Source organism: Plecotus auritus, assembly GCF_963455305.1.
Source record: "Plecotus auritus genome assembly, chromosome: 1".
NCBI classification, from domain to species: domain Eukaryota; kingdom Metazoa; phylum Chordata; class Mammalia; order Chiroptera; family Vespertilionidae; genus Plecotus; species Plecotus auritus.
The window spans coordinates 3,671,255-3,698,336 of NC_137770.1; the positions used below are offsets into that span (position 1 = coordinate 3,671,255).

Here is a 27,082-nt window from a genome sequence, read left to right on the forward strand (position 1 = left end):
GTAAAGGAGCGGAGGGGAGAGCAAGAGAACCCTCCGCTCTTTTGGCTCCGCGGGCCGGAGAGAACAGCCGCACGGGCCGGATCCCGTCCGCGGGCCGTAGTTTGCCCACGGCTGTCGTAGATGCTCTATCAGGGGAGGGGCGCGGGCACAGCAGAGGGGACATGCATTCTCTTGGCGGCAGCTCTCCTGGGTCGGGGCAGGCACTCCGGCCGGGCCAGTGCACGCTGCTCGCTCAGCCTGGGCGAGTGCCCGGCGGGAGCTGTCCTGCTGGCCTCGTGGGGGTAACCGTGCATGGCTCTGGGCGGGGACCGCGCAGTGGCTGACCTCGCGGACACCCCCCCGGTCGGCTGCTCGCTCGAGCCCTTGCCCGTGCTTTATCGGGCCATCTCTCTTGGTCCGGCTTGTAGAGCTGTCATATAGATCACCTACCAATTAGTGACTGGATCTCAGAATAGTAACATCTTTCCTTTTCGCTCTGAGAGGTGCCTTTTGAGGAAGTGAGTGCCGTGGGGCCGCCACGGGGGCAGGAGAGTAAGGCCCAGCAGGGAGCAGCTCATCGGCCGAAGGTCTCCACTGGGCGTCGGAGGGCCCAGCTGCTGAGACTGGTGTGGGGAGCAGGCCTGACGTGGGGAGCAGAGGGCGTGGGGAGCTGCTGCCGTGCACGCGCCTCCTGCGCTTCTGGCTGAGGGACTGGCCTTGGGGGTTCCCCGCCTGCTGGACACTGGCCCCAGCCCAACTTGTCCCTTTTTTTAAAAAATACATTTTTTTTAGCCCTGACCGGTGTGGCTCAGTGGATAGAGCGCCGGCCTGCGGACTGAAGGGTCCCGGGTTCGATTCCAGTCAAGGGCACGTACCTTGGTTGCTGGCACATCCCCAGTAGGAGGCGTGCAGGAGGCAGCTGATCGATGTTTCTCTCTCATCCATGTTTCTAATTCTCTCTCCCTCTTCCTTCTTCTCTGTTAAAAAAAAATCAATAAAATATATTTTAAAAAATACATTTTTTTACTTAAAAAGTTTTTTTTTAAACCCTCACCCAAGGACATGTTTTTTTTACAGATTTTGAGAGAGAGAGGGAGAGAAAGAGAAACATCGAACACGCCCCTAGGCATGTGCCCCGACCTGAATCGAACCCACAACCTTCTGGTGCATGGGACGATGCTCAACCAACCGAGCCACCAGCCAGGGACCCACCCGTCCCTCGGGCCTCAGGGTCCCCCGCAGTGGAGGGGGGTGGTGGCGGCCCTGGGTGTGAAGGCGCAGGCTGCAGGCCCCGGGTGGGGGCAGCACAGGGTGAGTGCTCGGAGCGCCCTCCCCCGCCCCGCCCCCCGAGGCCCCAGCACAGCTGGCTTTGGGGAACTGCTCTGGGCGTTGCCTTCTGGACCCGTTGGAATAAAATAGCTTTTCTCTTGGAGGAGCGAACCTCTGGAAATTTCCACTCTGCCTTCTGGCCTAGGCTGCCCCCTGGTGGCGATGCCTCTGCATTGCAGTGTCCCCTGGGCTTGGGGGTCAAATGAGAGTTTTCATGGGGGGCTGGGGGGGGCCAATGGTCCACGCACTCCCTGCCCAGCCACATGCCTGCCGCCACTGATTAACAAGGCCACGGCACCAGGCCACGGCACCGCTGCCACGTGATAGAATGATTTATTAGAACAAATTCCATGACAAATCATATAAAATAACCATTTTCTAAGACACCCACAGAACACCTGAGGACGAACCCGGAGGGGCCTCCACGGAGCCGGACAAATAAGTTACTGAGCCCAGGTCGGGGCTGGAGGGGAACGCGTCTACGAGTAAAAAAAGTGTACAGCGACCCCGGGGCGGGCGGGCGTGGGGAGGGCCGCGTGGCCAGGATCCGTGGCCACCGCGTGTCCGGGCGGCGGCGGGCGAGGCGTGGGGCATGCGGGGTGGGACCAGGACGCGCACCTCCTCTGAGGGACTCCGCAGGCTGGCTCTCGGGGGGCGGGGGGGGTGCCAGGCAGGGACCCCACTGCCACTCACACACGTAAACATCAGGAGGGGCACAGGCCACGCCCGGGCACCCAGTGTAAACAGCCCTGACCCCTGTGGCCTCCGTCCAGCTGCAGTGCCCCCCCCCAATTGGTCCCCCAGCAACCGACACGCATGCAGACGCCAGGGCTGCCCGGCACACCCACGCCACTCTGATCCCGGGGGCACCCGCCCCCCCACACGGGCTCTTTGGCTTAGAGGCTCCAGAAACACAGGCCCCCAGGAGGGGCCGCCTGGTATGTTCCCGCCAACAGAATCCTGAGAAAACGAACCCGCTCCCGGGGCCTGTCCCTGCCCCTGCCCCCAGGACCGGGGGCCTGCGGGGCCAGAGCCGAGTGTCGATGCCCCGTTAATGCCACGGGGGCTCCTGGGAGCACGGCTGCAGCCGCTTTGGCCTGGCACGGGCCTCCACCTGACCCAGAGGCCCACGCACCAAGAGCAGGGGCCCGGCACCCCCTCTGGGGCAGGCCCTGCACACGCAGGTGCACCCGGGCTGGTGGGGAGCAGGGGTGGGCGAGCCGTGCCCCTCGAGGCAGCCGGCACGCTCGGGTCTGCAGCTGTGTTGGCAACGGAAGGCGGGAAGGGCTGGGGTTCCTGCCCCAAGCGTCTCACAGCCACGTCCCTGCCCGGCCGCTGGGCCCTGGGGAGCTGGCGCCCCCTACCTGGCCCGCACCCTCGCGTCCCAGGGCATCCAGCCCCTCCGGCTCCCTGTTTGGCACTGAATGACCCACGGATGCCCCCTCCCCTGCCCGGCCCGGCCAGCGCGAGGGGACACGGCAGGCAAGCACGCGGTCCAGCCCATGAGGCCGGCGGGCCCTCCAGGCGGGGAGGCTGCTGAAACGGACAAACTACTTTCCTCCGGAACGAAAGACAAAAGAACAACGATGCAGCAGGCACGGGACAACCCGGGACCCCGGCCCTTGGCAGCGGCCGCAGCAGGAGCTGGGCCAGGAGGCCGGCGGGGTGAGGGCAGGGTGCTGGCTGGGAGCTGAGGGGGCCGGGGTGGGGCACCGCCCGTGGGGTTATGGCACGTGTGGGGGTCTTCACGGTGAGCCGGCCACAGGGGCCGAGGAGGGGCCGAGGCGGGGCAGGGTGGGCGGGAGGCAGGGACACGGGCACGCGGGGGCCGCGGCCGCTAGATCAGGAACCTCTCTGAGTCCGGGAGGAAGTCGGGGAGGAAGGCGGGGTCCGGGAGGCCGGGGGACCCGCAGGGGGGCCTCTGCGGGAAGCTCCTCAGGCTCAGGGCCGAGGGCGGCGAGGCCGGGCTCTGGGCGGGCGGCCGGCCCTTCCCGAGGGGGCCGGAGCCCGCGGAGCCCCTGTTTGCCGTGAGCAGGTCCAGGTTCCCGCTGGGGTCCACGATGGCATTGATGACTGCAGGGGGGGCAGCGTCAGGGGAGGGTCCTGCCCCCCCACAGCCACCCTGGGTCTCCGCCCAGGTCCTCGCCTCCACCCCAGCCGGGGCCGCACCCACCTTCCAGCTGCTTCTGCACGCGCCTCAGCTCCTTCAGGATGGAGCTGATCTCCTGGAAGGGGCGGGAGGAGGCTGATGGGCAGAGCCCAGGCCAGCGCCCACCCACAGCCTGCAGGGCTGGGGATGGGGGTCGGGGCCTGCAGGGCTGGGGGATGTGGGTCGGGGGCCTGCCTGTGGGCTGGGGATGGGGGTCGGGGCCTGCCTGTGGGCTGGGAGAGAGGGGTCGGGGGCCTGCCTGTGGGCTGGGAATAGGGTCAGGGGCCTGCCTGTGGACTGGGGACGGGGTCGGGGCCTGCCTGTGGGCTGGGGATGGGGGTCGGGGCCTGCCTGTGGGCTGGGGATGGGGGTCGGGGCCTGCCTGTGGACTAGGAACAGGGTCAGGGGCCTGCCTGTGGGCTGGGGGATGGGGTCGGGCCCTGCCTGTGGACTGGGGACGGGGTCGGGGCCTGCCTGTGGGCTGGTGACGGGGTCGGGCCCTGCCTGTGGGTTGGGGATGGGGTCGGGCCCTGCTTGTGGGTTGGGGAAGGGGTCGGGCCCTGCCTGTGGACTGGGGGACAGGGTCAGGGGCCTGCCTGTGGACTGGGGGACAGGGTCAGGGGCCTGCCTGTGGGCTGGGGATGGGGGTCGGGCCCTGCCTGTGTCCTGGGGGACGGGGTCGGGCCCTGCCTGTGGACTGGGGACGGGGTCAGTGTGCCCGCACGGCTGCCCAGCTCACCTTGTTGGACGTCTTCAGGATGGGCACCTCGTTCTCAGCGTTGATCCGGGCCTCCAGGTCCTCCCACGCGCGCCCCGAGTTCTGGAAGAGGATCCTGCCCAGCCGGGGGGCGGAGGGGGGGGCAGACAGGATGGTGACCTGGGGCCTGAGCACCTGCCCAGACCCCCCCTCCTGTGCCCCAGGGGACACTGAGGCCCAGAGCAGGCCCTGGGCTGGCTGGTACCACAGTCCGTCTCTGCCTGGCCTGGGTCAGGGCGGGGAAGGCCTGGGGGAGGGAGCGGGGGAGGGTGTGGGTCGTCCTGGGGGCTCTGGCTGCCCCAGGCTCAGGGCTGGTGTTCGGGAGCAGTGGGCGTGTGCGTGTGCACACGTGTGCCCTTGGGATCGTGTGCCCCCGGAGGTCCTCAGTCCCACCCGTGCACATGGCCCTGTGGGTCTGAGGAGTCCGGCGGGCACCCCGGCCCCTCCCTTCCCAGCAGGGCTCCCACAGCCAGCGGAGCATTGTAGGGGGGGCGGAGGGGGGACTCACTTCATCTTCTCGGCGAGGTGCTCCGTGTTCTCGCGGATGGCCTGGGACAGCTGGGACACGGGGTTCAGCATGAGGTTATCAAAGATCACCTGCGGGGACCAGGCATCAGCACGCAGGGGGCCCTGAACGCCCTGCTCCCCCCTCCCCCCCCAACCTGAGGGACCCCCCGGCGCGCGACCAGGTCAGGGAGGGGGGTGCCTGCCTCCTCGCGGTTCCGAGGCCGCGTCTTGTTGGCCAGGGTGTCCTCACGGCGGTCGTTCATGTTCTGGTCCAAGTCCCGGGAGTGCAGGGAGCCGGGCGGCACCTTCTGGAAGTTGAGGCTGGCCTCGGGGATGCGCTGCACCAGCTGGGGGCCGGGGGGCGGGTCAGCCCGCAGAGAGGGGCACCTCCCCTGCTACGCCCCCAAGCCTGGGGGCTCAGGGACCCCGGACACCCCCAACCCTGATGGAGGCAGGTCCTGGATCCCGTGCTCCCGGGGTGGCCTCCGTGAGGGCCCACGGCGCCCTCAGCCCTCTGCCCTCTGCCCTCTGCCCAAGGCCTGGCCCGGCTCACCTCCTCGCGGGCAGAGATGGTCGAGGCGGGGGTACTGGGCATGTTGCCGAGGGAGGAGCTGCGGGTGGGTCCCGGGAAGCCCAGCGTGTCGCCGTCCCCCGCCACGTCGTGGATCTCCCGGGCGAGGATGGCCACGTCCTTCACCAGCGTCTGGCTCAGTCTGCGGCGGCGGGAAAGGGGCAGGTCTGTGGGGCCTTCCCAGCCTGCCCGGCGGGAGGGCAGGAGCAGGAGGACTCGATGCTCCCTCCCCGGCCCACACCCTCCCCGGCCCACACCCTCCCAAGGACGAGTCCCTCCCAGGGGCAGCCGCTGAGTGGGGAATGCAGCCCCCAGCCTGGCCCAAACTTTGCCCAACCAGCCACTAGCAAAGGCTTCCACCAGGAGGCACAAGTCCCGGATGTCCGGGGGAGGAGGTGGGTGCGGGGGGGGGGGGGGAGGGGGGGCACTGGGCCAGAGCAGGGAGGTTGGGCAGAGACACCACAGGCTCCCAAGCAGGCACTCCTCCTCCTCCTCCTCTGGTGACAGGGGCTAAACACCAGGGCGGCCACAGAACGCGGAGGCCACACATGCCCTGCTCTGCAGGGAGGGAAACTGAGGCAGGAGTGGCGGCAGGGTCTCAGACGAGGGTCAGAATGGGGCAGAGGAAAAGGCAGGAAAACAGAGAAGCCAGGACCTCCCCACCACGTAGGGCGGCCCAGGGAGCTGAGCCCCAGCCCCAGCTGGCCCCGTCTGCCTCCCCACAGCTCCCCCGAGGCTCCCAGGCCACCCAGCCAGGACCCCTCCTGCCCCTGCACAGGCCCTGCAGGGCCCATCATTGCTGGGAGACGGCCGCTCTCCCCGTCCACCTCTCTGCACCCCTGGCCTGGAGGTGGACCTTCTGCCGAATGACTACACACGGAGCACATCTTTAACACAAAGCTTTGTGGAGGCCTTCTGCGTGCCAGAGGTCCCCCACCTCCCAGGAACATCTGCATCCACCCAGCCACCCATCTCTCCATCTGACATCCATCCCTCACCCACCCACCCACCCATCCACTCATCCACCCTCCCTTCCACTCATCCATCCTTCATCCACCCATCTACCCACTTGACCATCTATCCCTCACCCTTATCCATCCTCCTATCCAATCACCCACCCATCCAAACACCCATTCATCCAACTACCCATCCATCCATCCATCCACTCATCCATCCATCCAACTACCCATCCATCCATCCATCCATCCATCCACTATCTATCCATCCATCCAACTACCCATCCATCCATCCATCCATCCATCCATCCATCCACTCATCCATCAATCCACCCATCCAATTACCTACCCATCCATTTACCCATCCACCCATCCATCCAATTACCTACCCATCCACCCATCCATCCAATTACCTACCCATCCATCCATCTACTCATCTATCCATCCACCCATCCAATTACCTACACATCCATCTACCCATCCACCCATCTACCATCCATCCATCCATCCATCCATCCCTCCAATTACCTATCCATCCATCCATCCATCCATCCGTCCATCAATTACCTACCCATCCATCCTCTCATCCATCCACCCATCTAGCCACCTGATGATCCATCCCTCCCGATCCATCCCTCTTCCCTGACGATCCATCCCTCCTCCCTCCTCCCATCCAATCACCCATCCATCCAAAGAGCATTTGTGAAGCCCATTGGGGAAGAAAGCCCAGCCCCAGCCCTGCCCTTGGGGGGCTCTTGGCCCCCAGGGGAGGCCCCCTGGCCCCCAGCGCCCACCTGGCGATCTCTGCGATCTCCGCCGTCTGCACGATGAACCCGTAGGGGTCGGGCTCCTCCTCGTCGTCGGTGTCCCGGAGGCCGGGGGCCCGGGGCCGGGCCCGGGTGGAGCCGGCCCGTGGGGTCTGCGTGGCTGTTGAGGCACGGGAGCGTGTGTGTTTGGGGGAGCCGTGGCGGGAGCCGTACTCCTCCTCCGAGGTGGACGTGCAGTCGGAGCCCTGCTGCCGGCGACGCGCGCCTGGGCGAGTGAATTGGTTCCAGAAGCAAGAACAGAACAGGGCCGCGCTCAGCGCCTGCGGCAGCCCCAGGCCCCCCCAGCAGGCCTGGTGCTGCAACCTGCACCCCTGCAGCCGGCACCCTGCACCCTGGCACTCAGCCGAAGTGCCGGCAGCAGCTAAGCGCTTGCCAGGGTCTGCGAGGCCACCACCGGCCGAGGCACGTGCAGGGCTGGGCAGCCGGGCGTCTCCACGGGCCAGGCTGTGCGTCAGGTGGGAGCTGTCCCGGTGGCAGGGAAGTGGTGCCCACACACCGGATGGGTAAACCTCCCCAGTGGGATGGCGCCAGCCCTGGGTGGCTGAGCACGGCCTGGCCTGTGGGCAGAGCCTGACCTCACCCCTCGCGACCTCCCTGCACCAGCCTGACCCTTCACCTGACCCTGCGCAGCCCTGCTCTGAGCTCCACGGTGGCCACAACGTGCACAATAAATAAGGGGGGGGGGGCCGCGGGCAGCATTCACAGCAAGCCACCCCTTCCTCCAGTGCACCCCACAGCTCAGCACCCGCTTTGGAACTAGCTCTCAGGCTGAGCCAGTGTGGGGAGGGGGAAGGGTGCCCAGATGGGGGAGGTGTGTCTAGGTGGGGGAGGGATGTCTGGGTGGGGATAGGGGGGTGTCTGGGTGGTGGACGGGTGTCCAGATGGGGGAGGGGGTGTCCAGGTGGGGGAGGGATGTCTGGGTGGGGATAGGGGGTGTCTGGGTGGTGGACGGGTGTCCAGATGGGGGAGGGGGAGTCCGGGCGGCAGCAGCAACAGCAGCGTCTACACCTTAAACCAATTCACTCGAAACTGCGGGTCAGCCCACGTGGGTAAGCCAGCTGGGTATAGGCATGGATGTCCAGCCGCCCTGGGCAGGAGGCCAGCTCCGGTGGCCACAGCGGCCCGGCCCCTCCTTGCTGCACGCGTGGGCTGCAGGTGACTCATGTAAGGTGGGGAGAGGGACACAGCCGTCCCTGGCCACAGGGCCCACCCCCGCAGCAGCGGGCAGTGTACCCTCCCCTGGCCCCAGCCCACACGTACGGCCCAGCCTGCACGCAGGCCTCACACGCCATCAGGTCCCAACTCCTGGGAACAGGGGGACACACCCCGGTCCCACCCAGGAGGTGGAGGGGCCCCTCCATCGCGGACACCTGGACACGGTCGGGGTCTCCTGCCCTCACACCGGGCCAGTGGGACACCCGGGGCCTGGGAGGCCACGGCCTGTGCACCTGCCTGCGAGTCTTTGGTGACACGCCCGCCCACGGAACAGGGGCTCCCGTGGGGCCGGGGCCGACCCAGGAAGCTGCCGCCCCTCCGCCCGCCCGCCTGCCCGCCCCCGGGGCACTCACTGGGTGAGGAGTAGCGGGCACTGCCCGGGCGGGCCCTGCTGAAGGGCTGGCGGGCGGCCGGGGCGGCGTTGGCAGTCTTCCGGGCGGCGGTCTGGGCCTCGGCCTTGGTGGGCTTGCGGCCCGTGCAGGCCAGCTCCGCGCTGCGGCCCGAGAAGCCGGCGCGGGCTGGGGCCGCCTCGGTCTCGCTGGGCCCCGTGAAGGAGCCCGCCCGCTTGCGGGGCATGGCCAGGATGTCCAGGCGCGAGAGCTTCTTGGCCTGCTCGGCCGCCGGCCGCCCCGCCGGCTCGTGGTTGGCCAGGGGCCCCCGTTCGCCGTCCGCGGCCTCCGTGTCCGACGCGTCCCCCAGCCGGGCCCGCCTCAGCCGGGAGGCGCGTGTGGGCCGCGGGGTGGACAGGCTGTTGGAGCGGGTCAGCGCCTGCTGCACCTTCTGGGCGCTGGCCGATACGCGGCTCTGCTCCTCCCGGGCGGCAGGGGACGGTGGCGGGGCCGTGGGTTTCCGGCGAGACCCTGGCCGCCCTGCCCGGGTGATCGAGGGCGTCTCATGGTCGGAGGTGGCCGTGTCCGAGCCATCCCGGGCGAGGCCAGAGCCTCGCTCCTCCTCGGGCCAGTCCAGGGATCCCTGGCCACGCCGCACGGCCAGGCGCCGCACGGGCTCCCCGCGGCCCGCGTCCGACGGGCCCACCAGGCGACGAGGCTTCTCCGAGAGCCAGTCCCGGGCGCTGCTCGGGGGGACGCCCCCCAGGTCCTGCGCTGCTGGGGGGGACGGCGGCTTCTCCCTCTGCAGCCCCAGCAGCTGGGGACTCGTCGGGCTGGGCCCGTTCTTGCCACTGAGCAGGCTGACGGTGCTGGCCGTGTCCACGTCGGAGTCCCCGGACAGGGAGTCCTCGGGCGGCCCCGGGGCGCTGCCCGCCTCGCCCTCGCCCTCGGCCGCAGACTTGGAGAGCAGCCGGGCCTCCAGGGCCGCCAGGGCCGTCTCGGTCTCCTTCAGGATCAGCTGGGTGTCCTGGGAGTGGATGTCCATGCGGGAGGCCCGGGCTGCGGCCAGGTCCTGCAGGAGGGGGTGGCTGGAGATGTTGGGGAGCTGGCCGGGCGCCGGGGGGCCACGGGCCGGATCCTTGGTGAAGCTCTCCTGCCGGATGAAGGCTGTGGCCTCCCTGGCCGGGGCGGGGCCCTCAGGCTCGGGCGACCGGCCCGTCTGCAGCCTGAGGGCCATCCTGCCGCTGGCACTGACGTAGACACTGTCCCTCGCGGGGGCGCTGGGCTGAGGCGCCCGCCCTGGGCCCTCCGCCTCCCCTGGAGCCGCAGACGTCTTCCGGGGCAGGGCCGCCTCCCCGTTCTGGTCTCCGATGAAGAAAGCGCTGGGGGCCGGCTCCCCCGCGGTCCTAGGTGAGCACCGGCCCCTCATCCACACCAGCCCCTCCTGGGGGCCCCCGCCTGGCTCGGGGCCCCGCCCCCCGTCCGACCCGCTAGCATCGCTGAGGCTGTCGGGCTCCACGTCCTCCTGGCCCAGGAGGCGGCCGGCCGGCTCGCTGCCTGGCTCCGGAGGCCCAGGTCCACTCTTCCTGGCGGCCTCAGGGCCAGCGGGGCTGCCCGCCCTATCGCTGGGGAGCTGGGGGAGCAGCCGTCGCTGGCGCACGGGCACGGCCCCCTCGAGCTCCCCAGCTCTGCGCCCCGGGCCGTCCTCTGCGAAGACAAGGGCAGCGGTCAGAAGGGCTGCCGGCTGCAGGCCTCTGGGCACACGGTGCCCGACCCTGTCCCAGGCACGGCCGGCACGAGCTCACCCCCCCTGACCCCTGGAACAGCCCTGGAGCCACTTACCCGCCAGACCCGGGTCCGAGTAGCTGTCAGCCAGGCTGGCCCAGCGGGACGCCCACTTTGGACCTCCAGGGGAGCCTGGCATTGGAGGGTCCTGCAGGGAGAAGGCAGGGGTGTGTCTACAGGACGTGAGAGCCCCACGGGGAGGGGAGAGGAGGGGCCCAGGCACAAGGGGTGCCAGGGGCAGCCATCCCAACACCTGGCTTACAACATCATCGCCACATCCGCATGAGTCCCCCTGCACAAACAGCTGGACGCCCCGCTGCCTCCCCTGGGCTGTGGGACTCCAACATACCACCTGGACCTGGGCCCAGCACAGTGGCTGAGAGCAGCAGCCATGGCTCAGCCCAGCCCAGCCCTGCCTGCGGCGGCACACACCCAGGTGCCCAGCTGGACTCAGGGCCTCAGCGGCCCCGAGCCCTCCACACCTGGCCCAGCCACCTGCCAGGTGGGCCCGCTCCTCGGGAACGGGTCGGGCCCAGCCTCGTCTGAGGCCTGGAGTCCAGCTGCGGGCAGAACTGGAGCCTGAGTGAGTGCATACAGGACCCGATGGCCACCCAGCGTGGACCCTGTGCGCGGCCTGCGTACCTGGAGCTCCCCCTGGAGGGCCACGCCCACCGGCCGGGAGGTGAGCTCCTGCAGCAGGGACACCCGCTGGACCATCCCGTCGCCGGCTTCCTCTCCGTCCCCGCGGATGACTGGGCGGAAGATGGCCGAGGACACCCTGGAGAGGTCAGGAGTCTCGAGTACCCCGAACACCTGCGGGAGGGACAGCGGGTCAGGGCACCCGCCCACCTCCTCCCAGCACGCCCCGCCCACCTCCTCCCGGCACGCCCCGCCCACCTCCTCCCGGCACGCCCCGCCCACCTCCTCCCGGCACGCCCCGCCCACCTGCGCCCAGGCACGCCCCGCCCACCTCCGCCCAGGCACGCCCCGCCCACCTCCTCCCAGCACGCCCCGCCCACCTCCGCCCAGGCACGCCCCGCCCACCTGCGCCCAGGCACGCCCCGCCCACCTGCGCCCAGGCACACCCCGCCCACCTCCGCCCAGCACGCCCCGCCCACCTCCGCCCAGGCACGCCCCGCCCACCTGCGCCCAGGCACGCCCCGCCCACCTCCGCCCAGCACGCCCCGCCCACCTCCGCCCAGGCACGCCCCGCCCACCTCCTCCCAGGCACGCCCCGCCCACCTGCGCCCAGGCACGCCCCGCCCACCTCCTCCCAGGCACGCCCCGCCCACCTCCTCCCAGGCACGCCCCGCCCACCTGCGCCCAGGCACGCCCCGCCCACCTCCGGGGAGCAGGGGCCCTGATTGGCCGGCCGGCCGGCGGCTGGGACCCGAGCGCGGGCAGATCACCTGGTCGATCATCTTGCGGGCCTCCTCCACCTCCCGGTCCTGCGCCTCCGTCTCGATGGTGTAGGTCCCCGCGTCGCTGAGGCTGTCGTCCTCCTCCTGCCTGCGCGCCTTGGTGAGCTGGGGGTCCGCGGGGGGCGGCGGGGGCGAGGGGGCTACGGGACTGGCCCCATGGGGCGTCAGAGGGGTGGGCAGTGCCGTGGGCACCTTCTCAGGGCCGGGGCCGGGCCGGGCGGCTGGAGAGCCCTCCCGCTGACACTGGGCCATGAAGTCCTGGGCCAGGCGGGAGCGGCGCCCCACGGAGCCGAAGGGGCGGGCGGAGGCCCGGGCGGGGGTGGGGGGGGCGCCCAGCCGCTCCTCTGTCTTCTCCCGTTTGAGCGAGCTGGCCCGCTGCGGCCCGGAGCTGCCGCCCGCTCCCCGGGGCGGGGCCGGGGCCGGGGCGCCCGCGCGGTCCCTGTCAGCTGGCCCAGGGCCTCGGCGCTTGTCGGGCTTGGGGTCCCCGAGCGGGGCGTGCGTGAAGGACTGGGAGCGCTTCTTGCGGGGCGTGTCTTCGTCGAAAAACTCGATGACGAAGGCCTGCTGGTTGTGGAGCAGCTCCTGGGGGTCCCGCTTGATCTGCCTCTGCAGCCGCGCCTGCTCCCCGTTCTCCACGGGGACCCCGGCCGCCGCCGCCGCCGCTGCCTTGGCCACGGGGTCCTCCGAGTCGCTCTGCGTGCCGTCCTCGTGTTTGTGGCCTGGGGGCGGGGACCCCAACTCATGAGGCCCAGGGGGGCCGACACCCCCAACCACAGCTGTCACCTGCAGCTGGGGACACAGCGCCCCAGTCCACACGGAACCCTGCACACGTGGCCAAGGTGAGCGCCAGGACCATGCTGGTCACCCCCGGAGGGGCGTGCAGGAGGCAGCCCATCCATGATTCTACCTCATCACGGATGCTTCTCTCCCTCTCCCTTCCCCTCTGAAATCAATAAAAATATATTTTTAAAAAGAAAAATCGACACCCATCAAGCTGAGTAGGGCCCTGCACGGGGAGGGGGCATCCGGCCACCCGGCGGGCACTCACCCTTCAGGGTGCGGGTGTGGATCGGCAGGTCGCTCTTGGCGCTGTGGCGGTCGTCGCTGGGGCCCGCCTGGCGCAGCAGGCTGGGGTCGTTCTGCACCAGCCAGTCGGCCACCTTGGTCTCCGCGGAGACCACCTCGGCGGGCGCAGCCTTGCCCGCCGGCCGCCGCTGGCGCAGGGAGAACTTGGTGACGTGGTCCTTGATCTTCACCTTGCCGGGGCTGCAGTCGTCAAACTCGATGGTGAAGGAGGCGTGGCTCTGCACCGCGGGCACCCCGCCCGGCTCCACGTCCTTGGTGGGCGCCTCCTGCGCCGGCACCTCGGGGGGCCTCGGCGGCTGCGAGGCCTCCTTCGTGGGGATCTCAAAGTAGCTGGGCTCCCGGCGGAGGGAGTAGCCCTGGGGCTCCGTGGGGGCCCGGAGGCTGGGCAGCGTGCCAGCCAGGTCCCCATCCTGCTGAGCCAGCTCCTTGGGCCGCTCTGGGGGTCAGGGGGGACACCTTCTCAGGTGGGATCGAGGCCGGCACCCTCACCCACCACCTCCCCTGGACTGGCAGCTCCATCCCCTCAGAGTGGGCGGCTCCAGGCCGGCCGGCCGCCCTCGGGAGTCCGGGGCTCACATGGGCCCTGCCTGGCCCGGGACCTACCTGGGCATGGCCCCTCCGGCGGCCTGTCCTCCGATGGGGCGCCCGCATCGTCCTCCCCCCACCAGGAGGGCTGCCCGTACAGGGGGGTGCGGTAGGCTGCTGCTTCTGCAGAGGGAGCGTGAACTCGGGGTCACTGTGGCCCAACCAGACAGGGCAGACCCCAAGCGGGGGAGGCGGGTGGGAGGGAAGGCTGGCATCGCCTCCCAGCTCAGGCCTGCAGCTGCCCAGGACCCAGCCAGATGCCAACATCTCCGAGTCCTTCCACGGTGATGAGGGTGAGAGCTCACTGCCATGAGCCCACGTCCATGTTCCTCCCCCAGCCCAGCGGGGCCTGACCGCCAGGGGGTGCTGTGGGGCGGGCTGGTCACCAGGGGGGCACTGTCCTCAGCACCCATCGTGGGGCGGGCAATCCCTTTAGCCCTGCCCTGGGCCTCTGCCTCCAGAGCCTGCCTCGTGCCAAGGCTCCGCAAGGGGTGACCCTGGAGGCTGCATGCCACCCGTCTGACTTGACCACATGGGGTGCAGGGGTGCGGGGTGCACGGGTCTGTGTCTGCAAGACGCAGGAACGCGGGCACACACAGTGGGTGTGTCTGTAGAGCTGGAGGGCTGGGGCATGCACAGGTGAGTGCATGTACACGGGTGCAGGAATGTGGGCACACTGGGTGGGTGTGTCTGCAGGGGGCAGGTGTGTGGTTGGGTGTGTCTGCAGGGGGCAGGTGTGCGTGGATGGGTGTGTCTGCAGGGGGCAGGTGTGCGTGGATGGGTGTGTCTGCAGGGCGCAGGTGTGCGTGGATGGGTGCGTCTGCAGGGGGCAGGTGTGCGTGGATGGGTGTGTCTGCAGGGGGCAGGTGTGCGTGGATGGGTGTGTGTGCAGGGCGTGTACATGGGCACCTGAGCTCATATGTGAGCACGCTGTGCCATGGCTGCTGGGGGTGGGAGCCCAGGAGGCTGAGGCGGAGCGAGGGGTCGTGGGGCGTGAGAGGACTGCCCCCGTGAGGTGAATCGAGGGGAGCTTGTGGGAGCCGCGTGGAAAGCAGGCCTGTGTGCACTCCCGGCCCGCCGCAAGGCCACCCATCATACCTGTTCCGGGTCTCCGGTCCCGCTCCGGCCTGGAGTTCGAGGACTCGCAGTAAGGCGTGTGCTCCGGCAGGGCCTCGGCCCTCTTGGGCGCTGGCCCCTTGACGCTCACCTGCAGCTGGCTGGTGTACTTCTCGTGCTGCGGGAGGACGGAGTGAGGGGCCGCCACCGCCTCGGGAGGACACCCCCAGGTGGCAGCCTGAGCGCCGCCTGCTCCCTGCCCAGCGGGGGGCCCTCAGAACCACAGAGCTTCCCGGGGAGCAGCTTGCTTAGGTGGAGGCGGGGGGTGGGCAGCAATGCCAGACGGGAGACTGCAACCCAGCCCCACCAGAGGGGTGGGCGGGCCCCAGGCACGGGGTCAGCCACTCAGGGGCTGTGTGGGGGGAGCAGTGGCCTGTCTGAGCAGATAGTGAGAGCGTATGTTCACATGCACATGTGTGTGCATATGTATGCATGCGCGTGCCTGGGTGTGTGTATACATGTGCACACGTGTGTGTCTGCCCACGTGCCTGTGTGAATGTGTGCTCTCGCACATGCACGTCTGCTCCTGTGCATGTGTGCACATGAGCATGTCTACACGCGTGTGCGCAATTATGCCTGAAAACTTACACATTTTAGCGTCTTAGCATGTGTTCACGTGAGTGTCTGTGCATGTGTGTGTCTGCACTGTACATGTGTGTGTGTGGTGTCTGCACATGTAGTATGTGTGCATGTGTGGGTATAGGTGTCTGTGCATGTGTGTCTGCACTGTACATGTGTGTGTGTGGTGTCTGCACATGTATTGTGTGTGCATGTGGGTATAGGTGTGTGTGCACGCCAGGGCCACCTGGCTGACATCTGCAGTCATCAGAACCCGCTCCCACTGGCTGTCCCCACACGGGTCCTGTGACCTTGGGCTGGCCCACACGGTCCATGCATAGCCCATTCTCCTTGGGAACGTGAGCCGAGACCCAGGACCCTCGAGCCGGCTACCAGCCCCACCCCCCTCCTGCCTGCTGCTGGCCACCCACGGCGGCCGGTCAGGGTCCTCCCAGGGCACAAGTTGCTGGGCAGGGCCTGTAGGGCCCTCGCTCCACCCACCAGCCACGCCCACCGTGGTGGCTGCCGCAGCCTGGCGCGGAATGACCGTCTTCCCACCTGCCGGACTGGGTGACCCTGCAGAGCAGGCCGGGCCGGCTGGGGGTGCTGGCCAGGGAGGATGGGGGGTGGGGAGACACAGCGGGGGTGGGGGTGGGGTCCCGGCCGAGCGCTGGCACTGACCCTGAGCGCCTCCTCGGGGACACGGTGCTGCACACGCTCCAGCACGTACATGTTGGCATGTGGCGGGCGTTAAGGAGAACGGGAGGAGACACAGCTCAGCCCCGGAGACGAAAGGACGCTCCCAGGCAGGCGGGCTCAGGGAGGGAGGCCGGCATCATGTTGCCCCACCCCCGAGTGTGGACACCTACAAGCACCCCCCACGTGTACACCGGGCACGGGTCCACACCGCGGGCACAGCCTGCACCCTGTGCTGCCCCACTGGAGGGGGTGGAGGGCAGAGGCCACTCCAGGTCACAGCACATACATGCCCAAGGGCTCAGGGCACACCGTGCACCCCCACTCACCCCGGGGCATGGCAGGCAGGAGCCCCCGAGGGCACCCCCCCGCCTCCAGCCATCCCGGACCACCCAAGGTTCCCGACGTGGCAGGGTGAGCCACCCCGAACGCGGGCTGAACAGCACCCTCTCCTGTCGTGTGTACGGGCCCCGGCTGCCCGTGTTCTGGGCACAGGAATGCCAGGCCTGCAGCCCCAGGTCACACGGGCTCTGGGTCCCAGGGAGGGCTCACTTGTCCCTCGGGCCCTGGGTGAGCGCAGGCCAGCGGGCGGGCGGCAGGGGCTGGTGTGGGGTTCATCCTTGCCACCCTCTCCCCCAGCTGTGTCCGCGGAGGCCCCCGCCTGCTCCCCGGATAGGAGGGTGAGGTGGCCTGGGGGCCGGGGGAGCCAGGAGGGAGAGCGGCGGGAAAGGATATCGTAGCCGAAGCGGATGACGTCGTTGAGCTTCAGCGTGATGTACTTCTGGTCCGGGATGCGCACCTCGTTCACAAACGTCTGCGGGGAGACAGGCCGGCTGAGGGGGAGCCGGGCCTCTGGAGCCCCTCCCCTCCGGCTCTGGGCGGCCTCTGTCCCTCTGGCACACGGTCACCCAGCCTCGAGCCCACAGGCAGGGACAGACGCCGCCGCAGGTGAGGGGGTCGAAGTGCCAGGCCTCACCCGGTGCCGGACACGGATGCAGCCCTCAAGCTGAAAACCCCTGGCCATCTCTGTGAGTGGACAGACTTTCTCTCGTCCACTCAGTCTCGTGCTGGCCCCGGGCCCCAGCCCCCAGCCAGACCCCACGGTGCCCTCAGGAGCAGCCGAGGCCACGCCGGGGTGGCCCCATGGCGAGGCTGTGCCAGGCTGTCTGACTCCGCTCCCCACATAGGAGCCCTGCTGAGGAGGCTGCCTCCCCCTGAGCAGAGGTCCTGGAGGGGCCAGGGGCCCCGCAGCAGAGAGGTGTGGTCCGGAGCGGGTGGGGCCCCAGAGAGGGACAGAGCTGGGGTGAGGCCAGCAGAGGGAGGGGCCTTGGAGGGGGCGTGGCCATGGAGAGGGGTGGGGACAGTGCAGAGGGAGGGGCCATGGGGCGTGGCCATGGAGAAGGGCAGGGACAGTGCAGACTGAGGGGCCATGAGGGCGTGGCCATGAAGAGGGGTGGGGACAGTGCAGAGGGAGGGGCCATGGGGGCGTGGCCATGGAGAGGGGCAGGGACAGTGCAGAGGGAGGGGCCATGGGGGCGTGGCCATGGAGAGGGGCAGGGACAGTGCAGAGGGAGGGGCCATGGGGGCGTGGCCATGGAGAGGGGCAGGGACAGCGCAGAGGGAGGGGCCATGGAGGGGTGTGGCCATGGAGAGGGGTGGGGATAGCACAGAGGGAGGGGCCATGGAGGGGTGTGGCCATGGAGAGGGGCAGAGACAGCGCAGAGGGAGGGGCCATGGTGGGGGCGGGGCCAACACTCACCCCATTCAAGCTGCCCAGGTCCTTCACCCAGTGCTCGTCGCGGTCCTGGTCGTAGTTGATGACGGCGTGCTGCTTGTCCACGCTGCGGGACTGGGGGCACAGGCGACTGTCAGGGGACCTTCCCTGCTAGGCAAGTCCCAGGAGGCAGAGGCACCCATGCAGGGGCCCCCATCGTCCCCACCACGACCCCAACACCAGCCTCATAGGCCTCGGAGCCCACGAGGTCCCACCCCCACCTCACCCCTGCCGGGTGTGTGCCTGGCCAGCCATCCCAGCCACCAGATCAGCCCGAGGTTTGCAAGATGCCGGGCTGGTTCCCCCCACACACACACACTGGTGCCACCCTGGCCCCTCCCTTGGTGACCAGCCCTCCGCGGCACCCTAGGCCAGGGCCCTCCGCCCCAGTGCTGCTCCTGGCTCTGCCGTGGGAGGCTGGGAACCCTCTGCTTGTTGGGACGTGATGTTCCCTCCAAGGGCAGGCGAGGGAGGCCAGGCAGGTCGGGCAGAAGCCAGAGGGAGGACTGTGGGGGGTGGGGGGAGAAGCCTCCCCCACTCCCGGCCCACCCAGCCAGCCCCACGGGGCTCACAACCTCTCCAAGTGACCGACACGTGCACCCGGACATGGGTGACACCTCTCAGACCCTGCGGGCTCTGCATTCACGCACAGGACTCGCACACACCCTGGGCACACCCGCCCCCGCGCACATGGGCACCTCCGCCCTGACACTGCCAACGCTTCCCGACCACCCGCCGCCAGGACCCCCACCCCGAGGACCGCAGCAGCTCCCTCACAGTCCCCGGGAGGGCCCAGCCCAGCTATCCCCCTCCGCCTCCAGGGCCTGGGGACCTGCAGGGCCAGAGTCGGGCTGCGTCCACTTGCTTAGGCCCTGGCGTGGCTGCCTCACCAGCCCAGAGGCCAGGGTCTCAGCACGAGCTGCCCACCCGGCCCAGGCCGAGGCCACACGGCTGGAGGCCCTGGCGCCTGAGGAGCCCCAGCCCGAGCCCCAGCCCCGGGAGACGCCAGCACAACCGGCCAGCCCTGGGTGCTGTCCCCAGCCCTGGTGGCAGCATGTGACCCTGCGGCCTGCCAGGCAGTGCCCCCCAAAACTCCCAGGCCCGCCTCCACAGCACACACGGGAGTGAGGGGCCGTGCACCTGCTCCCCGCGCCGGGGACGGGATCCCTCCCCAGCCCCCCGCTGGGAAGGTGGCCCAGGGCCTGAGTCCCTGCGTCACCACACCTGCAGGCCTCAGCTCACAGGTGTGTGCCCAGACCCGCCCTCGCCCGGGCTGTGGGCCACTACTTCAGAGCCCAGGTGTCTCATCCCCCACCGGCCCAGCCCTCGGGCCACCCGGAAATGCCCCGCCATCTGGGGAGCCCCGGGGTGAGGCCTCCTTCCTCACCAGAGACCCAGCGCAGGGCCGGGGAGGTGGGGGTGGACGTGGGCTCGGGCCCCGCCCCGCTCCGCCCCCAGCCAAGGTCACTGCAACCTGTTTGGATTCTGAGGCCCCGAGATAGCGGCTTGACCCACAAGGATGACACCACAGTGGGAGGCCTGGGGACCTGGGGGTGCCGTGAGGAGGGAGAGAAGTGGGGGGCAGGGCCCACACAGCCTCCTGCAGCGGTGCAGGGGTGACAGAGGGCAGAGCACAGTCTGCAGGGCCACCAGAGCCACCTGCCCCAGTCCCGCCCCCTGAGCCCGGGGGGGAGGAGCAGGGTGCCCCTGCCCCAGGTGCCCTCCCCGGGGAGCCCTCCTGGAGCAACCTGGGGTCCCTGGCAAGGAGGGTCTGACCTTGAGACCCACTGCCCTCCCCCCGGGCCTCACATCTGCTCTGTCCTGAATGCCTCAGTGAAGCTGGCACAAGGCCAGCCAGCTCCCAGCCACCCTGGACGCCAGCACCGCCTCCTCGCTCTGCCCCCACGCAGGTCTGCCGGGAGCTCACCTCCCCCAGAAGCCGGCCCCGGTGACCCTGCCCATGGCCTTGGCCAGGGCCTCCCCAGCCTGGCGCCCAGGGCCACTGCGCTGCCCACTCGGGGCCTGCCCCCCTGCCTCGGGGCACTGGAGGAGCGTCCCTGGGACCCCACAAAAATCAGCACCTCTCAGGGCCGTCCCACCTCAGGCCCGGTCACTGCCCCTCTGGGCAGCCCGGGGCAGGGCCATGGCTCCTTAGAGCCCAGCCTGGCGGCGGGAGGATCGGCTCACCTCCCTCTGTGCTCCCCATGCCCCCCTCCCAGCCCGGGACTCGGGAACAGGCCAGCTGCCCACGGGGCGAAGGGACCCGCTGTCTCAGGAAAGCAAACCCCGCTGCTTAGGGCCGGCATCACCCGCTCGGGGGCTTCGCCGAGAAGGGGCACCGAGAGGGCCCTGGTCTTGGGCTGCGCATGGCTGTGGGCCAGGACTCAGCACCCACGGCGACCAGGGGGGCGGCAGCAAGAGCACCCTGTCCCTCTCGCCAGATGCCACCTCTGATGACTGACCCTGCGGGGCTTCTGGGCTGACCCTGCAGCCTGAACACTCTCCTCCCTCCCCAAGTGGAAGGCCCCCCAATCCCGGCCACCCCCAGGCAGCTCTAGCCGACCCAGCCGGCCCCGATCCTGCCTCACCTCCCTGACCGCCCCCCGGCCTCCCAGCCGCTCCAGCCGCACCCCGCTCACACCTGCTCCAGCGCCCACTGTCCTCAGCACCCTCACCTGTCCACCTGTCTCTGCAGCCACCCCATCCTGTCCTCCCAGGCCCCACCCGGCCCGGCTGGTCCCTCTTCTGCTGAACCCTCCCAGGAGGAAAGGTGGGCCCTGCCCCCGAGCCACAGGCCCTGAGGCCTCTCCAAACCTCCCTGCCACCCCGGCCCAGCCACCCCCTGCCTCTGCGGGCTCCTGGGTCCTCTACCTGGGACCCCACCGGCCCTGTGCCCACCATCCCTCTCCCAGCAAGATGCCCTGCCCACCTTCGGGCTCCTTGCACTTGGCACAGCCCACCCCCGATGTGCACCCAAAGCCGGCCTGCCCCGTCCACTCCTGGCCAGGGCCTGTCCCAGGCACAGCTCCCGCCACGCCCCCTCTCGGACCTGGGGTCGCACCAGGGTTCCTCAGAGCAGGGAGGACCCCCCCACACCCCGACCCAGGGCGTCTGGGCAAAGGGAGCAATGGGAGCAGCTACAGCACAGACTCACCAAACGGCCTGACGCTCCAAACACACAGGCGTCTGGGCAAAGGGGCTGTCTGCTCTCACTTTAAAGCGGAGCAAAGATGTGCTTCCAAAATTCACGCCTGCCGCCTCCGTGGGGATGCCCCGCCCAGGGCCTCGCTCACGGGCAGCAGCCCAAACCAGGCCCGGCCGCCCTCCTGCCAGCTCACCCGGCACCGCCCAGCGCCCGCCCGGCCCGCCCGGCCCGCGGAGTGTGCGGGCGCCGAGCTGCCGGGTCAGGATGCGTGGAGACAAACCCCAGCTGCCACAGGTCCCCACGGGGCCGGCCGCCACAATGCACCAGTGCGCGCGCACGTGCAACCACGGGTGTTCACACACATACATGTGTGCACAAGCGTGTGTGTGCGCCTGTGCACTCATGCATGTGCATGCACGTCCGTGTGCACGTACACACCCTGCACCCTGCACAGAGCTCGGCGCCAGGAGGTCCTGGGCCGTGTCTCCCCCTCTGCCCGGAGTCCAGGCCATGACCCCTTCTGCCCAGACCGGGGCACAGGCCTGCAGGCCGGCCCGGCGCCCTGGCCTTGCCACCCCCTCTCCACGCTGCCTGCCCCTCGCTCTGATCAGAGGCCCCTCCCCCACCACGTCCACATGCCTTCGCATCCCCAGTGTCACCTTCTTGGGACAAGTGCGGGAGAGGCTGGGGCCCAGCGCAGGCCTGGAGGGAGGGGTGCCCGCAGGAGGGTGGAATTGGCATACAGGGACCCCCTGGCATGGGTAAGGGTGCGGGAAGGGCAGGGTTTGCCCCTGGACGGCAGGCAGGACGTCCACGCTGGCGCGGCCCTGGTGGAGGGACGGAGAACGAGGGTCTCCTCTGCCCCGGCCGGGCCACCGCTGGCTGCGGGAGGCGAGGACGGGGCGGAGGCGGCGGCACCCCACACGCACTGCACACCTGCAGACCTCCCGAGCCTCCGTTCCCCCCCAAGACGGACAGCCAGGGGCAGACACCCCAGCAGGCCCAGGCCAGGGCCCGGCCCCGGCCCCCCCTGCTCAGGGCCCCCAGTGACGAGCCAGAAACTAGGAGGGAGCCCCAAACTCCCCCCGAGCACGACCCCGCAGCCCCTCTCAGCCCGTGGGAAAGCAGCAGGGAAGGGCCTGTGGGAGACGGCGGGAGGATGCCAGCCTGGGGCACCCAAGGCCCCTCACACCCTCGGGCCCCACACCACACCACAAGGGAGGCGCGGAGCAGAGGGCACGCCCGCCGCATGGACCCTCCAGGGCCAGCCCCTCCCCGGCCCCATCCTGCTCCCCACAGAAGCCGAACCCGAACCCCACACCCGGGCCAGAGTCCCAGTGCCCGCCTGACGGTGCCCCTGCCAGCCCCTCCTGCCTGAGGCAGCCCTCTGCCAGGGCACCTCCAGGGGCACCAGCCGCGTGGACAGGCCTGAGGGTCGGAGCCGTGCGGCCCCCCCGGACTCGGCCCACACGGGCCCAGAAAGGAGCTGGACGGACCCCTTCCCACCGCCGTCCCGAGGTGGCCCGGCGCCCGAGTCTCAGCAGCGGAGCCCTGTGGTCAGCCCCGCAGCCACCCGCAGGCCCAGAGCCCGCCTGCGTCCAGGGCCCAGGAGGCTCTGCAGCGCCCCCTCCCCCCTGCCCCGCCCTCTCGGCCGGAGGTGCCCACTCACCTGCAGCATGAGCTCACACTCGTCACGCCCCACGAAGATGAGCTCCCGCGGGAGCCGGTGACGGGTGCCGCTGCTGCTCACCAGGAACCAGGAGGTGACACTCATCTTGGCTCCGAGAGGCCCGTCCGGCCCTGGGGGGGGGGGGAGGGCTTGTCAGAGCGGCTCCCTGCCGGCCCAGGCCCAGCACAGACCCTGCCTCTCCAAGCGCCTCCCCGCACCCCGACCACAGCACCTCCCAGAAACGCCGGGCTCCCCCACCCAGGCCGCCTGCCCTTCCCCGTGCGCCTCCCCAGCTACGGTGGCTGGTCCTCCCTACGCTCCCGGCCCAGCAGAGCCTCCGCTCCTACGGGTGCAGGAGGGGCGAGCCTGTGGGCATCGGCGGCACGGCCTGCGTGAGGACCCACAGGTGTCCCCGTGACCTGACCGGGGGCCGCTCCCCACCGTCAGGGTCCCCGCAATGCCAGGCCCACGGCACCCCACCCTCCCAGGACACACATTCTCGGCCAGAGGCTCTGCTTCCCCCAGCGGGACATTCTGGGACCAGCCCTGGGCACAGGGGCTGGGGGCAGCTGGAGGCAGGACCCTGACCCGCCAATGCTCCCTCCACTGAGAGGAGACCACGCCCTGCAGGCGCCCCCGGCCAGGCCAGGCCAGGAGCAGTGGTTGGGACATCAGTGAAGGAGGGTCTGAGGGCTGATGTGGTCAGGACAGCAGGGGACTGCACGGTGGCGTGAGGGGCAGCGGGGGCAACCTGAGCAATGACAAGGGCTGACGTCACCCGAGACCAGGCCCGGAGCAGCCCAGCCATGGGCAGTCACTGTCCCTGCACCCACACGGGGCACGGGCTCCAGGGGTGTGGGCACACCTGCCACACCCATGTGCACGGGGCCTGGAGCACCGCCCACACGCCCACAAGTGCCCTGGCCACTCTCCTCTGCGCACACTCACTCAGCACACACATGCACGCTTGCATGGCACACTCAACAGTACACTCACACACGCTCATGATACACCTGTCCTGGCACTGCACACTTGCACGACACACACGCACACTCACAAGACACACACGTGCCTACCCACAGTGCACATACTACACGCACAGGTCCCCCACACGCTGTATGTGTGCGCACTGCACACACACGCACACTCACACTGAACGCACTACATGCACACGCTCACACACTACACATACATGTACACTGCACACAAGCGTGCATACCGGATCAAATGCATCCTGGGGCTTCCTTCAAAAGGAGAACCTGTGAGTGACAGGAGGGTCTGTCAAGAGGGTGTCAGGGAAAGCTGCTGGGAGGGGTCACACCTGCTACCACCTGAGCGGCACAGGGGCAGGTGGAAGCGGGTACATGGCGTGGGGGCGGGGCGTTCCAGGCAGAGGGAACAGCCAGGGCAAGGGCCTGGGCCTCCAGCTCTGGGAGTCGGGTGGCTGGTCCTGGAGCCGCAGGGGAGCCCACGTCCGCAGCCTGACCCGTGTGCAGAACAGGCGAGGCCTCGCTGGGAGCCGAGTCAGTGACCGGGAGCTGCTGGTGCCAGCATTGTGGAGGTCCCAGCCCCGTCCCTGTCCCTGCAGGCCCGCACCGTGGAGGTCCCAGCCCCGTCCCTGTCCCTGCAGGCCCGCACCGTGGAGGTCCCAGCCCCGTCCCTGTCCCTGCAGGCCCGCACCGTGGAGGTCCCAGCCCCGTCCCTGCAGGCCCGCACCGTGGAGGTCCCAGCCCCGTCCCTGTCCCTGCAGGCCCGCACCGTGGAGGTCCCAGCCCCATCCCTGTCTGTAGGCCTGCACCGTGGAGGTCCCAGCCCCGTCCCTGTCCCTGCAGGCCTGCACTGTGGAGGTCCCAGCCCCGTCCCCGTCCCTGCAGGCCTGCACCATGGAGGTCCCAGCCCCGTCCCTGTCCCTGCAGGCCCGCACCGTGGAGGTCTCAGCCCTGTCCCCATCCCTGCAGGCCCGCACCGTGGAGGTCCCAGCCCCGTCCCCGTCCCTGCAGGCCCGCACCGTGGAGGTCCCAGCCCCGTCCCCGTCCCTGCAGGCCCGCACCGTGGAGGTCCCAGCCCCGTCCCCGTCCCTGCAGGCCCGCACCGTGGAGGTCCCAGCCCCGTCCCCGTCCCTGCAGGCCCGCACCGTGGAGGTCCCAGCCCCGTCCCCGTCCCTGCAGGCCCGCACCGTGGAGGTCCCAGCCCCGTCCCCGTCCCTGCAGGCCCGCACCGTGGAGGTCCCAGCCCCGTCCCCGTCCCTGCAGGCCCGCACCGTGGAGGTCCCAGCCCCGTCCCTGTCCCTGCAGGCCCGCACCGTGGAGGTCCCAGCCCCGTCCCTGTCCCTGCAGGCCCGCACCGTGGAGGTCCCAGCCCCGTCCCCGTCCCTGCAGGCCCGCACCGTGGAGGTCCCAGCCCCGTCCCTGTCCCTGCAGGCCCGCACCGTGGAGGTCCCAGCCCCGTCCCTGTCCCTGCAGGCCCGCACCCAGAGGCCTCTGCTACCTCCCAGGCGAGCAGTGGGTCCGGCCAACGCCAGGCCCCACCCAGCTGTGAAGGCCAGGGGACGGAGTAGCCCATGCCCTCATGCACCTGGGCAGGCAGCTCCGAGGATGTGGAAACTCCGCCCCGGGAGAAGGCAGCTCCGCCGGTCAGAGCCTTTCACCCTGGGTCCCCTGCATTCCCCAGGGCCCACGGGGGGGGGGGGGGGGGGCTGACACTGGAGACCAAGGGGCAGGCACCACCCATGCCCCTTCAGTCCCTGGAGGCCTCCACAGCCCCAACCTCCTCAGAAACCCCCTTCAGGCCCTGGGGGAGCCCCCAGTGCATCATTGCTTCCCAGCCTCCACCCAGCCCTCAGCCCCTACCCCCGGCCGGGTCCCACACCTGCCACCACCTGCCTGCTATGGATGGGCAGCAGGCATGGAGACCCCACCCAGAGGAGGTCACAGCCTCCGCGTGTGGCAAAGGGAGGCCCCCGCCCCGGGGCCCAGCCACGCTGCCTGGAGCCAGGGTGCTCTGCCACCCAGCCCGTCCTAAGAAGGCCCAGGCCCAGGGGCGATGGGTGCTCCCCGACAGCCTGCCCCCGCTTCCAGGCTGGGCAGCCCGCGTTGCTAGGAGGGAAAATAATAAACAGCCCAAACGTGTCCCCTGGCCCCCCAGCCAGAAGAGCCACCGCCAGGAGGTGGGGGCGGTGAAGTGGAGGTACAGGTTCTGGGACTGGGAAAGGCGAGGGACAGGGCCCGGGAGGGGCCGGGCGGGCGGCTGGAAGGAGCAGGCGGAAAGGAGGCCGGGACGGGCGTGGAGAGGAGGCTGGGACGGCAGAGAGACGGCGGCGGCGAAGGGAAATCAGGAGACAGGGAGGAGGAGGAGGAGGAGGACACGGGGAGGGACCGCGGGCGCAGAGAGACCAGGCCGGGAGGCGGCGGCGGGAGCGCGGGCCGGAGGGGGAGGGAGGAGGGCGCCGGCTCCTGAATCAGCGCTCCCGGGCGCCATGGCGAGCTGGTGCCGGGCCCGCGCCCCTACCCAGGCCGCGGAGACGCGCCCGGCGGCCCCGCCCAGCCTGGCGCAGACCTGGGCCGTCTCCGCAGCGCAGGGACCGGCCTGGCCAGGTGCGCCCGCGGCCCCCACCCCGCGCCTTTGTCCGGCCCCGCGGGGACTCCGATCCCTGCCCTGCCCCTGCCCCGGCCCTGCCCCTGCCCCTGCCCCTTCCACGGCCCCGGACATACCCCTGCCCGCGTGGCCCCCAGGCGCACAGGTGCGGGCGGCAGAGGCTCAGGCCACCGCGGGCGCAGGCGGCGCGTCTTACCTGCCGCTCGACCCCGGTTTCCCGTCCGGCCGGCGAGCGCTGTGCCCGGGGCCGCCACCTAGGACCTGCCCGGCGCGGCCCGCAAGCGCGCGGAGCCCCGGCGCAGCCCGGGCTGAGCGGCGGCCGCGGCCTCCCGCGGCGGGTCCCTGACGTCTGCGGGTGCCCGCCCCGCCCTCGCCACCAGGCCCCGCCCCACTACCAGGCCCCGCCCCTTATGGCCCGCCTCGCCCTGAGCCCCGCCCCCAGACATTCTGGTTGGGTCGGGCCGGGCTCCAGGTGAGCGCGTCCCCCGCCCCCGCGTCCCCCGTCCCTGCCCCCCTCCCAGCCCGCAGGCCCGCCTCTTCCAGTCTCCGCCCGGCCCCCGCGTACCGTGCGGTGGGAACCCGGCGTCCAGCTGCCCGCGTCCTGGCCCCGGGCCCGCGGGTTAACGCTTAACCGCGCCTAGGGAGCCGCGGCCCTACCCCTAACCTTTGGGCCGCCCGGCCGCCCGGTGCAGGGTGGAGGGGAAGGCGTGGTGCGGCGAGGTCCGCCCGCCTGGACGCTTCCTCCTGCGCCCCCGCCCCCGCGCCCCCCGGCGTCCCAGGCTGGACGGGTTGCTGGGCCGTGGGTGACGCCACCGGCCTACCTTCGCGCTGACCCTGGGCCAGACCTGCCGGGGGCCGGGGGCCGGGGGCCGGGGTGGGCTGGGGCCCGGAGGGGCTCGCCGCGCCTGGGTGAGTTCTCCGGGCTCTGCCCCGCGATGGGCGCTACGATGGGGGTGTCCGGTGCCGCGGGAGCCGGGAGGGGGTTCACACTGGGGTGTGGACGGCGTGAGAGGCGCCCGGCCCGGGATGGCGCT

General features: G+C 70.2%; 1 protein-coding gene across 4 annotated transcripts; it reads right to left on the reverse strand.

Moving 5' to 3' along the window:
• Positions 1-1,604: 1,604 nt before the first annotated feature.
• CEP170B (centrosomal protein 170B) lies at positions 1,605-26,385 on the reverse strand. 4 transcript variants are annotated; one of them, XM_080685285.1, is made up of 20 exons: positions 26,245-26,332; positions 23,674-23,713; positions 22,455-22,585; positions 17,626-17,715; positions 16,600-16,680; positions 15,852-15,908; positions 14,595-14,730; positions 13,515-13,619; positions 12,874-13,347; positions 11,814-12,544; positions 11,047-11,217; positions 10,462-10,552; positions 8,644-10,326; positions 7,043-7,280; positions 5,275-5,434; positions 4,925-5,068; positions 4,723-4,811; positions 4,197-4,290; positions 3,482-3,533; positions 1,605-3,381 (listed from the first exon to the last, which is right to left on the reverse strand). In XM_080685285.1, the coding sequence occupies exons 3-20, from the start codon at positions 22,557-22,559 to the stop codon at positions 3,146-3,148; spliced, it is 4,737 nt and encodes a 1,578-aa protein (XP_080541411.1). In that variant the 5' UTR covers positions 22,560-22,585; positions 23,674-23,713; positions 26,245-26,332; the 3' UTR covers positions 1,605-3,145. The 4 variants fall into 4 exon arrangements, with proteins under 4 accessions (XP_080541411.1, XP_080541413.1, XP_080541412.1 ...); XM_080685287.1 differs by lacking the exon at positions 23,674-23,713 and having other exon boundaries at positions 7,043-7,175; positions 26,245-26,385; XM_080685286.1 differs by lacking the exon at positions 23,674-23,713 and having other exon boundaries at positions 4,723-4,772; positions 26,245-26,385.
• Positions 26,386-27,082: the final 697 nt, after the last annotated feature.

Coding starts and splice junctions, on each gene's coding strand:
- CEP170B (XM_080685284.1), bottom strand. CDS start 22,559: ATGAGTGTCACCTCCTGGTTCCTGGTGAGCAGCAGCGGCACCCGTCAC. Junction 10,327..10,461: donor CTCGGACCCGGGTCTGGCGG/GTAAGTGGCTCC, acceptor TTGTCTTCGCAG/AGGACGGCCCGGGGCGCAGA. Junction 5,069..5,274: donor CCATCTCTGCCCGCGAGGAG/GTGAGCCGGGCC, acceptor CCCGGCCCCCAG/CTGGTGCAGCGCATCCCCGA.